We start from the raw sequence: 17,034 nt of genomic DNA, 5'->3' as shown, positions 1-17,034 counted from the left end.
TTCCCAGCCACGATTACCAATTATTGTTTCACATTGTCTTTCCACGAAACCGATCAGACACAATGGCGATCGAGAAGTAGCCAAACCCACGATGCAACATTCAAAATGACGCTCACACATACATATCTCAGTTTTCAAATATCCCAGTGAGGTTCTGCTCTATCACTTCAGTCGCTCCGACTATCTCCAATACAATGTCAGCACTCCTCAACTTCCAGAATCTCTCGAGTCCATTTTTTAATATCCGAGCACTTGGTCATTTTACTAATTTCCATGTTATTTCGCCAAATTCATTGGGTACCGATACCTCAATTAGGCAATACTGTCCTTTTCTATTTCAGCACTACCAGTCAATACACACTCCATTACTGGAGCGAGAGGATTAGTTTTCAGAATTGGCTTCGTTTCCCACCTGCAATACCATAATCCCTCCAGCAGGGGGTCATTGATTAAACCACTTCCATGCACAATTCCACATATAGAGGCAAATATTGCAAGTCATCTCCCATACTGGCTTAGAAGGGAGGATTTTTTTTCAATGCCATGACCTGACCCTGGGTACACCAATCACGAATACAAAATTTGGTGGAGGTTGGCAAAGCCATTTTTGATTCCGCAAGGAAGAGACATACAGACAATGCCTTATTTTAAACAGTACAAGCAAAAGTAACCGTTCAGTGACGGGGAAAAGTTTGAGTTAATGATCGATTTGAATTATTTAATGGACTTTAACGAGGTTATTTGAGTTGCATCCAGGTTTCACTAAGAGCGAAAGATCTGTGCTACCTATACCACAGTACCGCAAAATGGTAGTGCAACATCGGGTGGCTAAGGTTGGATATGTCTAAAAAGAGGGCGAAACATGGCTATTTCGAATTGTGTGTTACTCTGTGAAAGTCTAATAAATCTACTTTAATACAGATGCGCAGCTTTTCAAACGCGGCGGGAGAAGTAGCCGGCGTAAACGGGAGACAGACGAACGCACAGGCACTGTGATTTGCATATATATATATAGGATGTAGTAGGAAGTAGGATGTCTGGTTACAATGCCTTGTTTTCTATGACCACGTTTCATGGGATGATCAGGCAAGTGGAATGCCGTCGTTTTTGACGATTGGAAGATGTGCCGATGAGCCGGTGTGCCGATGGAAATCCGATTTGTACCAGAAAGTCTTTGCGCAATCTTTACAACTGTATCGATGCTCTCCCGCGTGAGTGCACATGTGCCGATTAAAGTCCGGTCCATACAAGAAGGTCTTCGTGCAAAGTTTGCAGCTGTACGAACGCTCTCGAGTGTGAACGCGCATGTGCCTTTTTAAACCCGATTCGTACCAGAACAACTTTGCGCAAACTTTGCAATTTTTTGGATGCGCTTCTGCATGGATGACCGAGTGGCTTCTAAACTCTGACTTAGACCGGAATGACTCTGCGCAGACCTTGCACTGGTATGTGCGTCCCTTGGTGTGAACGGGCACGTGCCTCTTTAAACCCAAATCAGTCAGGAACGTCTTTGAGCAAACTTTGCAAATGTACTGACGCTCTCCCAATTGAACACACCTGTGACGTTTCAAAATCGATTTGAACGGAAATGTCATCGCACAAACCTTGCAACTGTATGGACCCTCTCTGATGCGAGTTTGGAGTTGGCTGTGCCAGACCGAAGACGGACTGAATCCCTTGTCGCGAGCGTTGGCGATGGACGGCTTCTTCGTCATGTGAATGCACATGTGACATTTCAAATCGGATTCGTACCAGAATTTCTTCGCACACACCGTGCACCTGTACCGGTGCTCTCCCGTGTGAATACGCTTGTGCTTTTGGCAGTTCGAGAACCGACCGAAACGCTTCCCACAAACGGAGCACATAAATGGTCGGACCCCGTCATGAAACTTCATGTGCTGGCTGTATTGCGAATGGTAAAGGAATTTTTTCCCACACAAATTGCAGGTAAGTTGCTTCTTTCTTGTCGTGCATGTTTCTTCCTTGAGAGCGTTTTTATAAAGCATGATTTGAAAAAGTATAGGATCGGAATAATCAGCGGATTGGTACTTTTCATCGATTGAAAGTGGTCGGTGCTTCCCCAAGTGCGCGTGCAAAGCAGCCTCAGTAGTGCATTTGCGAGAACACGAGGTGCACGGGAAATTCCCGATGAGCTTCCTGTGCAATCCTGCAAAGAAAATTCACAAAAAGGTCAATTTTCAGCAGCTAGTTCAATGAACAAGAGGCAAGTCAAAGAAATGGATAATTTGCTCATGATGCGAGTGTGCAAAATATCTGCCACAAAAACTTGCTCCATTCGGAGTTTCCAATTGGGAATCAGTGCTGTGCCATGCCCTGTTCAAAATGTGCAAATATCGAATTTACATGGGGGAAAGTTTAAAAATATATTTCAAGGTTTCTTTCACCGCTTCATTGCCACGCCTGTACCAGAGTGGATGTGCTGCCGAAGCAGTCATCGGTTGGTGACTGTTGGCAGAGTTGAGTAGAGTATGCAACAGGCAGCATTTTGGAGGGGATGTGGGCAGGTAGCATTATGGAGGGGATGTGGGCAGGTATCATAATGGAGGAGCTGTGGGCAGGCAGCATTATGGATAGGCGGGCGGATTCTCTTTGGATAGAGGTTGGGAGCAGTACGAACAATGAGGTACTCCTGGGAAGCTTACAGATTGGGTCCAGGTGAAAGGGAGGGGGCGAGGACAAAGGAGGAATTTTGAAGCTTCATTGAGGGGAATACAACAGCCTCCATATTTGTTTCAGTAAATATTTTATGCCTCATGGGTCTGGACTTGTCAGAATTCAGGTTAATCCTGAACTACTGGTAGTTCCCGTGACTCACCGTTCACATGGTCTCTTCCTCGATCTTCAGGACCAAGCAGGTCTTTGTCTCGCACCTTCAACTGCACAAATCCATGAGGTCCTCCAGGAAGGTCTCCCGTCTCCATGGCGAGGGTCCATCCCGATCCTCTCCCCGCACGGCACCACTCCATGTACCGACATAGTTCCGCGTACATGGTGATGGTGAACTTCCGCGTCGCCAAAGCACAGAGTCGATCCCTCACCTGGGCGGGTTCGGCTCGGGCACAGAGAGCTCCGAAGATCTCGATCCCCACCTCCGTAACCACAGCTCGGAGAATCTCCTCCGATAAACCTTGGATCTTCAGCCATGGCGGGACGAGGCCGAGGTCACCACGAGGTCTCCGCGAGTCCATTGTCCGTCGAGAACCTGCGTGGCGATATTGAAAATAAATAAATAAGTCACACGTGTTGATAAAAAACTTTATAAATTAAGTTTCATTTTCGTTTAACTTCTCAGGATTCGTCTGATTTATATTCGAAAAACAACGTAATCTTAAATGTTTAACTTTATTTTCGTAATAACGTCATTTTTTACTTTGCTTTATTGCGGTTGTTGTTGTTTGTTTTTCCATGGCACTTCCGTGTTTTCCCAAACTTCAACGACATGGATTGTTCATGGAAACCTGGATCAGCACCACATGCTTCCAGGTCTCCAAGTAGTCAGGTTCACTATGTCAATAAATTATATATCGTTCAAAATCATGGTAGATTTTAGCAAACCTATACATTTTTGGAAAGGTTATAGCATAAGGAAACTAAAAATCAATGTTTATTTACATTTGGAGAGATACCTGTATGGCGGCCATTTTGGATTTTCAAAATGGCCACTGTAAAATACATATTTTGTTCTATTTCTGCCTCTAATTACCCTAAAAACTTTTTAAAATATACTAAACCTATATTTTCAGGGACAAGGAATCATATGAAAGTATCAAATTAGTGCTATGGGGAATGGTAAGACACGAATCAAAGGTTTTGAATTGCAAAATACTGTCTTTATATTCGCGATAAGTTGCATAATCAAATACATGTTATCATTTTGTACAGGCAGTTAATAACATCAAAATGTGTCACAATAATTCATATCACCAAACATACACAGGCAGTCAGCAAAATCATATATACACATGCAGTCAGTATAACTTCACATCTACACAGGCAGTCAATGACAAAATACACACAGGCAGTCAATGGCATCAAACATACACGATTACAGAATATGCCATTTCGAGTTCGTCATCACTGTCCTGTGTGTCGTATCCGACAATATAGTCCGCATCGTTTTCACAGTCCGCTCCACACAAGCAAAGGTCAGTCAAACTGATTGGCAAATCGAATTGGTCGAATGGTCGATCGAATTGAAGAATCGAATCGAATCGAATCGATCGAATTGGTCGAATGGTCGATCGAAGCGATTGGTCGAATGGAATTGGTCGGAATTGGCAAATGTAAACATTGATTTTCAGATTTTCCATGTAATAACGTTTCCAAAAATGTATAGGTTTGCTAATCTACCATGATTTTGAACGAAAAAACATAGTGAACCTGACTAAAGTGGTTGGAAGCTCCCACCATCGAGAATCATTCAAGAATCGAAATTGGAATCACTGTTATCACCTCAGCCTTCATTGTGCTCGGCTGGTGAAAAATCAAAGAAGAAGAAGAAGTAAAGATTCCATTTTGGGATCACGAGGTCAAAAGCCAAAGGTCAGAGGAGAGGTCATGTTAGGTCCAAATATTGTTACCGCGATATCTTGTGAACCAGTGATGGGATTCTGACCAAAGTTGGTACACTTGTGGAATGATGTAAAGATTAACTTATTTGATTTTGGGTTCAAAAGGTCAAAGGACAGGAGAGGTCATGTTAGGTCAAAATCCTGTTACCACGATAACTTGTGAACCAGTGATGGGATTCTGACAAAAGTTGGTACAAGTATGTGTTATGATGTAAAGATGAACATATTTGATTTTGGGGTCAAGAGGTCAAAGGTCAGAGGAGAGGTCATGTTAGGTCAAAATCCTGTTCCCACAATAACTTGTGAACCAATGATGGGATTCTGACCAAAGTTGGGACACTTATGTAGAATGATGTAAACATGTACTGATTAGATTATGGGGTCACTAGGTCAAAGGCCAGATGTCCCATTAAGTAAAAATCCTATTACCTTGATAACTTGAGAACCAGTGATGGGATTTTGATCAAACTTGGTGTAAGTATATATGAAGATGCAAAGATAGTTTAGATTTTGGATTTTGGATTTTTCGAAAATAAGTCGGATGTCTGGAATATTGATTTTTGGATTCAAGTTCCCAATGCTTTTCTTTATTGGTTTTGTTTGTTGAATTTTATATATTGTTACGGGACCGCGGCAAGGATGTTGTTTGCCGAGCGGATGGCCGCCGCGCCCGAACAGTTACCCCGACTAACCCGAATCCTGAACGTTGGCCAAAATCGCGCCACAGATATTCAATATGGAAAAGACAAAAGCGACACGGATGTGAAGGAGAATAAGAAGACAAAAAGGTTTTGCAATACGAATATAATTTATTACTATGTACAGGACCAAAGAAACCAAGGAAGAAGGAAAGATAATAAAATAATTTACAGAAGAAATCAGAGACACAGTGAAAATCGCTAGCTTATCTAAACAGGCTTAATTAATACCCTGGACAGAACAAACAAAGACGGACTCACACGGGGAATTGCAGAGTGGATTGGCTGGAAGGAGGTGGGTGGCTGGAGGGGGAGGAAGGCACGGAGCTGGCTGGAGCTTGATCCCGCACGGGACGTCGGGCTGGACCTCGACGGCCGCCGATGCCACCGATCCTGTCGTGTGCGCGGGGTAACGGGTCAGAGCTGCTTGGTGGAGCCAACGCTGCTGGTGGGGGGCCTGGCGTGACGGGTTATTACTGGTGATGGGTTATTATTATTATGACATTATTATGACGGGTGACGGGTTATTATTATTACCCGTGACCCGTGACGGGTAACGTGACGTGACGGGCTCTCCCTCTCTCACAAACTCCCAGGACTCTCTTTAGGCTTGTCTGTGTTCTGATCTCCTCCCTCCTCCACAAACCTGGGGGCGTCTCCCGTGGGTTATATAAGCCTCACCCTTGACCCTTTTGCGAACCTCCCCCAAACGTTCTCTCTCCGCCCTCTAAAGCCAACCCCTTGTTCTGGGTTGGTCGGCAAGGGCTGGTTCACTCCTCCCCTCTATGACGAGGTGGAGACACGCCCTTCTTCCCCGACCTTACCTCGTGGCCAATGGTGGTTTTGGGGCGATTCGAGCTAGCCCCAGCCAAAGGGCAGCAATGGCGAACGAAGAAAACCGCCCAAATGCAGTTGGCAATTGCAGCAAACCTGGCAAACCTGGCAAACCTGGCACTTTGAAGATGCCAGGTCGGAGGGATCTACTTTATTTAATGCAGTGCAATGGAGTGTCAAATTAATGGAAGACACAGCCTTACACTAATACACATAATAAGGATATAACTACTGAACAGTGATATATGGTGTCCTTCGTGTATGTTTTATGGAATTAACTACGGGAACACCCTTTGACCTTTATACACAGACTGGAGGCAGGAGGGTCCAGAATAAAGCAATAATTTAAAAAAACACAATAAAAAAACACAATCCTCATATCCACAACAATATATTTAATATATATTTATTTATTTATAATATTTATTATAAAATATTTATTATATAAATATTATAATTATTATTATAAATATTATTATTAATATTATACTAGCCGAAACCCATGGAACATCCACGGAAGGGAGGATGTGGTGTATGGATAGAGTGTACCATTATGGATGGCATAGGGGATTTGCTTGTCCGAGTAAGAGTTAGGAAGAAAGATAAGCTTTTCATCTCCACCAAGTCCATCTCCACCGCCACCCACTCTATCCTGACAAACTGCATCACTGAAATAAAATCCTGGCTTCAAATCAACTTCCTCAAACTTAACTGTGATAAATCTGAAATAATCATCATTGGCCCAAAAACGCTCACCACTTGGTGAGCCATATGGGTGAGTCCACCCATAACTTTGCCCTCAACATCGACGGTTTCCCAGTATCCACCTCCCCTCACATCCGGAATCTTGGCATCATCTTTGACCAAACCCTCTCCTTCGACAAATACACTAAACAGATCACAAAGACAGCCTTCTTTCACCTGAAAAACATCGCCCGTCTCCGTCCATCCCTCTCCTCCGTGGCTGCAGAAACCCTCATCCACGCCTTCATCACTTCCCGTCTGGACTACTGCAATAGCCTCCTTTATGGTTCACCCTCAACAATCACCAATAAACTCCAATACATTCAGAACTCCGCTGCCCGTCTACTCACCCATTCCCGGACCCGTGACCACATCACCCCCGTCCTTTACAAGCTTCACTGGCTCCCCATCTCCCAGAGAATCCAGTACAAAATCCTCCTCTTGACCTACAAAGCCCTCCATAACCTGGCCCCATCCTACCTGGCTGACCTCCTCTCCAGACACACTCCCACCCGCAACCTCCGCTCTGCTGGTACCAACCTCCTGACCCCCCCCATCCGGACCAAATTTAGATCCTGGGGGGACAGGGCCTTCTCCATCGCTGCTCCCACCCTCTGGAACTCGCTACCTCACACCATCAGAGACTCCTCCTCACTCACCACATTCAAAACATCACTCAAGACCCACCTGTTCAACACTGCATTCAACATTTAACCCACAGCATCTAACCCCCGACTATCTCCTCTCCTTCTCCCTCCTTTGTGCTTTGAATATTTCCCTCTTGATTCTTCTTTTTTTTTGCAATTGTCTTTATGTTTTGCTATGCATTATGTTTTGCACTCTGTCCATGCGTCTTTGGGCTTCCTGAAAAGCGCTATATAAAATAAATGCATTATTATTATTATTATTACTAGGGCATTGCCCGTACTATATCTATATCTAAAATTATATCCCCCCCCTCTATTTACATGAAATGGTTTGGTCCAAAGCGAACGGCTTCCGGAGTTTGGTAAAGAAATCGCCATCGCGTGCACAAACGCGCAGGAAAGCGAATGAATCGCAAATTCGGTTTTATTAGTTTTAAAACATAGTTTAACGCCAACATAGTTTGCAAACGTGAAATAAATGAATACGCTCTCAAATGTGCCATCCGAGGCAGAGTGTGTCCTCCACGTTCGGCACACGCGATCGTTCGCTGCTCTCTGATTGGTTGAATCGTTTTTTGGACATAGCTCGGTAAGTAATTGTCCGATTAATATGAAACCTTGAAAAGGCACATCCTCGGGTCCCCAGCAATATACCTGGCAAGTTAAAAGTATATCGGACCCGTGGTTGTCGAGAAACAGCGGTCACAGACAAACAGACGTACAAACGTACAGACGTACAAACAGAGATTACTGGAATTATAGATAGATAAGAATGAAGAGTGCGTATATGAACAACGATCGCCGACACCGGCACAAATGCATGCTCTGGATTGTCCACTCAGTGGACAGCTTGCTTTCGCCTTCGCCTGTCCAATCAGCAGACGGCTTGCTTCGCCTTCGCCCAGCAGACGCCAATAAGATGGCGTCATATCGGCAGTTAATCGGATGCTTTTGGGCCCCAACGTCGGCTAATTCAGATTTTTCGAGTATGGCTGTACGTGATAAACAAAGAGCGCGGTTCGTAGATCGTAAATCCATTAGTGCCGTGGGCATCGGGTCACTGGGTGCGGCGTAAAAGGGATAACAAAGTCGAGTCCTTACGCTATTATTATATAGATTATTATAAATATTATTATAATATATTTTATTATATTTATTAAATATTTGTGATATTTATTATATATATATATATTTATATATTTATTTATATTTATAATATATATATATATATATTTTTTTTTTAGACATATTTTTATATATATTTTAATTTTATTTTTTTTTATTGTTTCTTTTCTTTTCTTTCTTTATTGTTATTTTCTTTACTTATTTTCTTTATTTCTTTTCATTCATCATGCTCATTTGCTCATGTTGGTTGGGTTTTTAGCCATCGTTAGTATTTTTAACATTTAATTTGTTGCCGAAAAACACAAAATTGATTCTAGCAGATGTCCAAATCACTTTGCTTGATCGCGTCACATGGTTAAAATGACATTTGACATTTCACCTTGGGTCAAGGTAAGTAAAGTCAAGTACATGTCAAAGGTCAGTTAATATCAAGAACATGTCAACAGAAAACAAAAAGCAACATATTTTTCCAGTTTAGGATCCAGCAGAACACATTTGAGATGGTAACTAATGATTGGCATTCAATAATAATGCGAAGTGATGGGATTTACGTGTATGGTGAAGACTATATGTTAATTATGCATATTTTTTCTCTAATTAGGTCATTTGCTTATTAATTTGCATATTGCAAACATCTGAGAGGGCAAATGACAAAGCAAATGTCATAATCAATGTTCCTTGTGAAATTTGACACATTTTGGTACCTAGGTCGATATACTTTGAATGAAGTATAGTCACTGTAATGACGTTTGAACTTTGACCTTTGAAATGACGTTTGAATCAAGGTCACTAAAGATCAACAGAAAAAAATGGCGACATCATTTTTCCGATTAGTAGGACCCAATAGAATACATTTATAGTGGTTGCCCAAAATTAACATGAACATAATGGAGGACATCATGCACACGAACTAGAAATTGAGTACATAGGCCCCCCCACTAATGATGTAATAATGTGGGCGGAGGCACATCGGTCGATGTCGGGATGTAGAAGACAGTTTTTGGTGTTGATTTTCAGTTCTACTTGCAGGTCAAATGCAACACGAAGAAAAATAAATGTAATCTGAGTTTCACACAATACTGACGTACAAGATTTTTTTCTCATGAAGAGCGAGGCCGAACTGACAGTAGGGTAGCAGGCAATAATACGTGACCTTGTAAATGACGTAATCTCTCCCAGAATGCTCGGTGCACATCCTCAGACACCCCTAAAAACAGCGGTGTTCAGGGCACCATTATGTATAGTGTGTGTGTGTGTGTGCGACATAAGGATTGTTACCTAAAATGGCTCACAAATCTTCCAAAAGAAGCAAAAAATACTTGGAAAACTATCTGAGAAAAAGGGCTGTGCCTCTGCGCAACGAAAGACTTGGAGAACTTTCTCAACTCGGCGAACAGACAGCTGCCCATACTCAAAACGATTGACCATGTGGGCCGGTGCAAGGCCCAAGATTTATCCCATCTCGTCTTCAGTTGTCATACCCTTCCTCCCGTCCATGGTTCATGGAATCTTGTGGTGAAGCAGTTGCCCAGAAACAACTTGCCTTTGCCTCCTGGAAAGCAAATCCAACGGAAGGAAATCTAATTTCCTTTCACAAAGCCTGAAACAAGTGTGTGTCCGGTGTTCAGTTCAGCGTTCAGGAGAGCCAAGAAACAATATCTCTCCTCTCTCAAGAGTGAACTCTCAAATCTGTCTCCCTCTTCCAAATCCTGGTCATGTCTGGTCAAATCTGTTTTAGGTGTTTGTTCCCTCTCCATCCCCTCCCTTACCTCAAAGGGCTACACAGCTGACTCCGCTCGTGAAAAAGCTGAATTCCTCAACTCTGTGTTTGCCTCCAAATCTTGTGTCCCAAACTCATCACTCTCTGTACCCAATGTACCCAGACGTACCCAGCTGCTCCTGGACTCTGTGTCCTTTCCTCCTGACAAGGTGGAAAAGTTTCTGTCAACCCTCGACTCTGATTCTGCAACTGGGCCGGACGGCATCAGCCCAAGGGTCCTAAAATCCTGCTCTGCCACTCTTTCACAGCCTCTCTCCGTTCTCTTCACCCTCTTTTGCTCAAGGTCATCTGCCATCAGCTTGGAAATCAGCCAATGTCACCACTTTACACAAAAAACAGATCCTTGCAACCACAGGCCAATCAGCCGTCTCCCAATTAATCAGCAAAGTCATGGAATCCATCATTGCTTTGGATATCAAATCCTTCCTCTTCTTCAATGGCTTGATCTCTGACCATCAATTTGGTTCCAGACCAAGTCACTCTACTCTGGACATGCTGCTTCTGCTCTCTCAACAATGGATGGAGGTCCTCAATGCCAAACAGGAAATTAGAGCTGTCTCCCTTGACATATCACATGCCTTCAATACGGTCTGGCACCCAGCTCTGCTCTCCAAACTCTCCTCCTGTGGTATCCATGGAAATCTCAACGCATGGCTTACGGACTTCCTCTCTAGGCATAGTCAACGTGTGGCCCTGAATGGGTTTCTCTCATCTCCTCTTCCTGTTCAGGCTGGAGTTCCCCAAGGCAGTGTTCTGGGCCCTGTGCTTTTTCTCGTCTTTGTCAATGATCTCTCTGACTCTCTTGAAAATCCTCTCTACCTCTTTGCTGATGACTCCACTCTCTGCCGCTCCATTCCTCATCCCTCAGATCGGCAGTCTGCAGCCTCTTCACTCTCTGCAGACCTGGACAAAATCACAGACTGGTCAAACAAGTGGAACATGTCTTTCAATCCTGACAAATCTCACACTTTTACAATGTCTCTCCGAAAAGACCGACTGGACAACCCTCCCATCTACTTTCTGAACAATCCTAATCAAGAAGTTCTGTCACTTAAGCTTTTGAGTCTCACTATCTGCCATGATCTTTCCTAGGAAAACCACATTTCCAATCTGGTCTCCAAAGCCAGTCGCCGACTGCGCATCCTCCGTCGTGCGAAGTCCTTCCTTGTGTTACGTGGTCCTCCCGGTGACTACCTGGTCTCGGTGACCCCCGGACCGTGAGAGGAACTCCGCCAGAAAGATTTATTATGTATGCGCTTTCGTAACGCAATCAATATGAATTCCAACCAAGAAAGAAAACCCCACACCAAGGATCCGGAATAATCAATGATATATTCCCCGAGCAATCAACCATCAACAATCCACAATCAACAATCAATCACCAATGTGATTACGATGGCCATCTTATATATGTGTGTGTCCCCTTTCCCCACTCCCGACCCCTTGGGTACTCACGACCCCTTTTGTCTCTGTCCCTCACAATGTCTCTGGGCCCCTCCTGACCAAGATGATGGTCGGCTTCTCCGCACACGGGCGGTTGAACGGACCCTTCCTGACGTGCTTTCACCAGGCACGTCCCGTACCGGGAACAACGGCTGCAGCGCACACCTCCTGGCCAAGCAAAGCTGGTAATGTAAAGCAGGCAAAGCAACACGCGGCTTGCCCAGCGCGCGCGGCCCAAGGTGCGACCCGTACGCGGCCTTGTAGACGGCGAGGCGAACTGTGCCAGCTGCTTGGTTCCGTGCACGAACCCACAGTGACTTGACGTGTCAAAGGGTAGTTACACGTCCCGGTAACTCCTCTCGCCAGACGGGCTTTTAAACGCCGATTCTCTTACGTTGCTCAATCGATACCGCTCGCGTCCGAGCTCGGCCAGGAAGAAGAAGAATCGTCCCGTCTCCAGGACCTCATGTCTTTTCTTCTTCCGTTTCCGGTCTCCTTTTTCTCAGAAGGGCTCCTGACCCTTTAATCACAACAACCTTTAATCGACTACACATTGATAAGCAAAGCCCGGAATAGTAATTCACATACATTCACATAAATATGTAACACTCCCCCCCTTCAAGAAAGAAAGTTTGAACCCAGCGAAAACTTTCTTTGCCGGCCAACTTGGATAAACAAACCAGATAACTCACCCCCCCCCCCCCCCAACTCATCAGTTCCCCACGGGCACAGTCATCACTTAAAAATAAAGCAACAAAATTTCACACGATCCCCTAGATTAATTCCCTCTGGACCAAGCGTCAACCACTTCTGGTTTCTCTTGAATGACGGTTAAGAGGTGGTGACCAAAGCCCCCAAATTTAAACCTCTCTATAGCACTTTTTCGGGAGGCCCAGCGGAATATTCCCTACATGGACGCCTTAAGGAATGTGGAGTTCACGGTTAGTCCGGGGAGGAAAGTTCATTACATGGACGCCTTTAAAAACGTGGAGTTCACGGTTAGTCCGTGCAGGAAAGTTCACTACCTGGACGCCTTTAAGAACGTGGCGTTCACGGTTAGTCCGTGTAGGAGCCCCGGCTCGGCGGCTCCCCCGTATATAGTGCTTCAACTTCTCCAGACTCATACCCGTTACGGTGGGACCCCTTGTCCCAGCCGTTACCTGACTGGCGGTCTCTTTCTCGGCCCGTGCTCTGACATTCATTCTTTCGGGAGGTGCCGTAACTCTGGGAGCCTCCATAGTAATATCGGCTGCTGCCAACCCCAAAACTACTGCCAAGTTGTCCTCTTCTGTAGACCTCTCGACGCCTACAAAAGGCCTTCCCTACTGTTATGGTCCGACCGTCCAAATCCTTACCATTCCAATTCTTCTCTGCCTCCCTGGCGTCTCTTGTGCTTGCAAACGTGACAAAGCCGAACCCTCTTGACCGTTGCGTTTCCCTGTCTTTTACCACCCGCACTTCCACCAGCGGCCCATATCTGTTGAAGACAGAGGTCAGAACTTCTTCCTCTGTGTTGAAGTTCAGTCCCCCTACAAATAACTTGGAGCTTTTGTCGCCATCCCGAGCTGGTGGGGTGTTATTTTCCCTGCTGTGCTCTTTACCAACCCTCGGGTTACCATAAATTTGCCCCCCGGCCAAATCATTTCCGATAATCACAGATACTCCCTCTACAGGAAGCGTGGCTTGCAAACCGACGGTGACCGGTCCTGACACCAAATCGGCTTCCAAATGGATGACATGAAGTGTGGCACTAACACAGCCACCGATCCCTTGTAACCGAACACTATCATCAGTTGCGGTACTCTTGGAAAATGGCAAAATGCCTTCAAGCATTAAGGATTGATGGGCTCCTGTGTCCCTCAAAACCCTAACCGGTCTTGGGTTAGTCAAGTCTACCTTGAGTGAGACCAACCCCTCATAAATAAATGGTTGGTAACTCTTCTGTGGGCGATTTCTTACATTTGCCATCGCATTCGGAGTTGTACTAGTCGGACTCCGCTCTGGGTCTTCCCTTTTCATGAGGTAACAACTGGACATCAAGTGTCCAGGTTTCTTGCAAAAAGCGCAAGTAGGCCCGGAGGAAAAACTCGTGGTCTGCCTCGGGCCCCCCGAAAAATAAGTTTGGCTTGGGCCCGCAGCCCTCTGATTTCGAACAGGTGGGGTATCCGCGTTGTCCCCATAATCCTCTCGAGGCCGCCGCCATGTATTGTCGTTCTCCGCACCTGCTGTTCCCCACCTCCCCTGCGGAGATCTAGGCGAGGAGTTAGGTTCGTGGACCCCTATCCGGTGTGTTAAGGCATAATCATCTGCCAGGGTGGCTGCGTCCCACAACTTCGGTACTTTCTTTTCCTGCAGGTACACTTTGATGTCCTCGTGGACACACTGTTGAAATTCCTCCACCAGCATCAGGTCACGCAATGCTTCGAAGTCGTTCCCGACTCCTTTTGACTCACACCACCGATCAAACATATTTTCTTTCACTCTGGCAAACTCCACATGGGTCTCACTCTCCCTCTTCCTGGCATTCCTGAATTTTTGCCGGTAAGCTTCCAGAACCAACTCATAGGCTTTGAGGATGTGCTTCTTCAATACCTCATAATCTGCACATTGGTCCATTGGTAGCGCCGAATAAATCTCTTGAGCTTTTCCCACCAGCACACTTTGCACTAGTATGGTCCAGGCCTCCTCCGGCCAGTTTAACTGTCGAGCCACTTTCTCAAAGTGTGGAAAAAATTTAGCGACTTCCTTTTCACTGAAGGGTGGAACCAGCCTCACATGTCTGCCCACATCCCAGGTGTTCTGGCTAGGTGTCGACCCCGTCAGCAAGGGTGGTACCTCTCCCCGTTCTCTCATTAACTCCAGCTCCTTGAATTTAATTTCTTGCTGAAGCTCCATGTCACGTTCCTTTAATTCCCTTTCCGCTTTTCTCTCCTCTGCTTCGAGGTCCCTTGCAGCTCTCCTCTCCTCTGCTTTTCTCCCTTCTAACCTTTCCTGGAGTTCTCGTTCCACTCTCCTTTCCTCTGCTTGTTTCTCTTCTCTCCTCTCTTCTGCTTTCCTTTCTTCTTCTGCTCTTTCCTTTTCTGCTTTCCTTTCTTCTTTTGCTCTTTCCTTTTCTGCTTTCCTTTCTTCTTCTGCTAACCTTTCCTGGAGTTCTCGTTCCACTCTCCTTTCCTCTGCTTGTTTCTCTTCTCTCCTCTCTTCTGCTTTCCTTTCTTCTTCTTTAATCCGTTCCTGGCTCCGTAATTGCAACTCCAGTTTCCGGAGCTCAACGTCTTCTGGTTCTTCGGGCAGCCACTGCCAGGCTAACTCGTCCCATGTTCCTAATCCCACCATAGACTGTATCACCGTGGTCTGCAACTCTGCCTTCCTCAAATTAGTTCGGACCTCCAAGTTAAAATGTTTGGCCAATTTCAAGAGGTCCGCTTTTAGTAACGCTCGGAACTGTGCCTCACTAGGTGTTACCACAAAGTTCTGTGCAACAAACGCCATGGTGACTATCGTTAACACCTGTTAACCTTCACCCAAGACTTTACCACAATTTCTCAAAAATTTACCAATTAATAATTAATTAATAAATTTTAATTAATAAAAACTATTATTTTATTATGTTATACAATTTTAAATCCCGGATGTAGACCCAATTGCGAATCCGCAAATCGTAATTTGGACGAGCCCCCAATTCTGTTACGTGGTCCTCCCGGTGACTACCTGGTCTCGGTGACCCCCGGACCGTGAGAGGAACTCCGCCAGAAAGATTTATTATGTATGCGCTTTCGTAACGCAATCAATATGAATTCCAACCAAGAAAGAAAACCCCACACCAAGGATCCGGATTTATCAATGATATATTCCCCGAGCAATCAACCATCAACAATCCACAATCAACAATCAATCACCAATGTGATTACGATGGCCATCTTATATATGTGTGTGTCCCCTTTCCCCACTCCCGACCCCTTTTGTCTCTGTCCCTCACAATGTCTCTGGGCCCCTCCTGACCAAGATGATGGTCGGCTTCTCCGCACACGGGCGGTTGAACGGACCCTTCCTGACGTGCTTTTGTCAGGTAGCTGATTTGTTACTGTACGAGCTCTGTTATAAATGTTGTTTGAAACTGTTATTTCATAGTTAATAAAAAGGTTTTCGCTTTGCCATAGTTTAAAATGAGAAATACACGCTTCATATGTGCAGAACAGATGGCTTTGTTGTATACGTGCGTTCTTTACAGGCCAGATAGCCTTGTCGTAAAACTCTTTGGCCCGCAAACAGCGTCTCGAGCCGCGGGCAGGAATGCGGATTATACGTGTGTGAAATGTGAACCTTACGTGGGATGCTTGAATTTGTAGACATAGACCTTTGCTGATAGACTGTTAAAACATTAACTATATTTCGTATAATCAAATAATGCTTGAGTTATGATAAATATACTTGACTTCCCTGCTCTGGATTAAGTTTAAATAAGAAAGTGAGCTGAAAGGTACATCCAACACCTGGAACTCATCAGAACGACCTCATACATTTTATGGCCTTATCAGGACCAGGAATGCAATCCCCCTTCAGTGAGTTATATTTCTTGTCACCTCGGAGCCTTGAAAACACATCTGGTCCGGATCCTAACGGTGCGTGCTTCACTCCTCCAAGACGAAAGGACGGATGACGGTGGGGAACATGGCCCACTGGGGATGCCGGTGGGAGGACCATTAGCCCAGTTTCTTTGTCCTCTCAGACTCTAGCGGAGATTCTCTGATAAAGTGTGCCTCTATATAAATGAACTGCGAATCGATGTATCCTTAGGAAGGTTGACTTGACATGCTGTCCATTCATGCTGTAGATGTCTTGCTCCCTCCCAGCTGTGTACTTGGTTTTGAATAAACGTTTGTCATTCTCAAATTGGTGGTGGAATTCTATTACGATCAAGGAGTCACTCCCGACATTGAATGGTGCCGTGACTCGGATTGCAGCAGAGGAGGACGAGAGGAGCGGACCCCGAACAACAGGAGGGAGGCTGCCTGAGGCCGGCGCCGGCACGCTGATTTGTTTTAAGGTGAGAATTGTCTTGTATCAAAGGGCTGATTTTCCAAATTTGAACCTCCCTCCCTTGAGCGGGCTCAGTCCGCTCCCTTGCCATCTGCCCTGCCTGCTCTCCAAACGAAAATTGTAAGTAAAGGCTA

At 45.2% G+C, this 17,034-nt stretch overlaps 1 protein-coding gene across 1 annotated transcript in view; it reads right to left on the bottom strand.

Annotated features, from left to right (window-relative positions):
* Window positions 1-219: 219 nt before the first annotated feature.
* The window catches only part of LOC144889599 (uncharacterized), a 35,523-nt gene continuing 18,708 nt past the window's right edge, over window positions 220-17,034 (bottom strand). Inside the window, exons 3-4 of the mRNA XM_078770443.1 lie at window positions 2,837-3,223; window positions 220-2,167 (exon numbers count right to left, since the gene is read on the bottom strand). Coding sequence (XP_078626569.1) covers window positions 1,083-2,167; window positions 2,837-3,223 — 1,472 coding nt within the window. The 3' untranslated portion in view covers window positions 220-1,082. The remainder of the gene's footprint in view (window positions 2,168-2,836; window positions 3,224-17,034) is intronic.

This window comes from Myxine glutinosa, chromosome 1 (genome assembly GCF_964187855.1).
Source record: "Myxine glutinosa chromosome 1, kmMyxGlut1.1, whole genome shotgun sequence".
In the NCBI taxonomy this organism is placed as follows: Eukaryota; Metazoa; Chordata; class Myxini; order Myxiniformes; family Myxinidae; genus Myxine; species Myxine glutinosa.
This window is presented reverse-complemented; position numbering and strand designations above follow the sequence as displayed.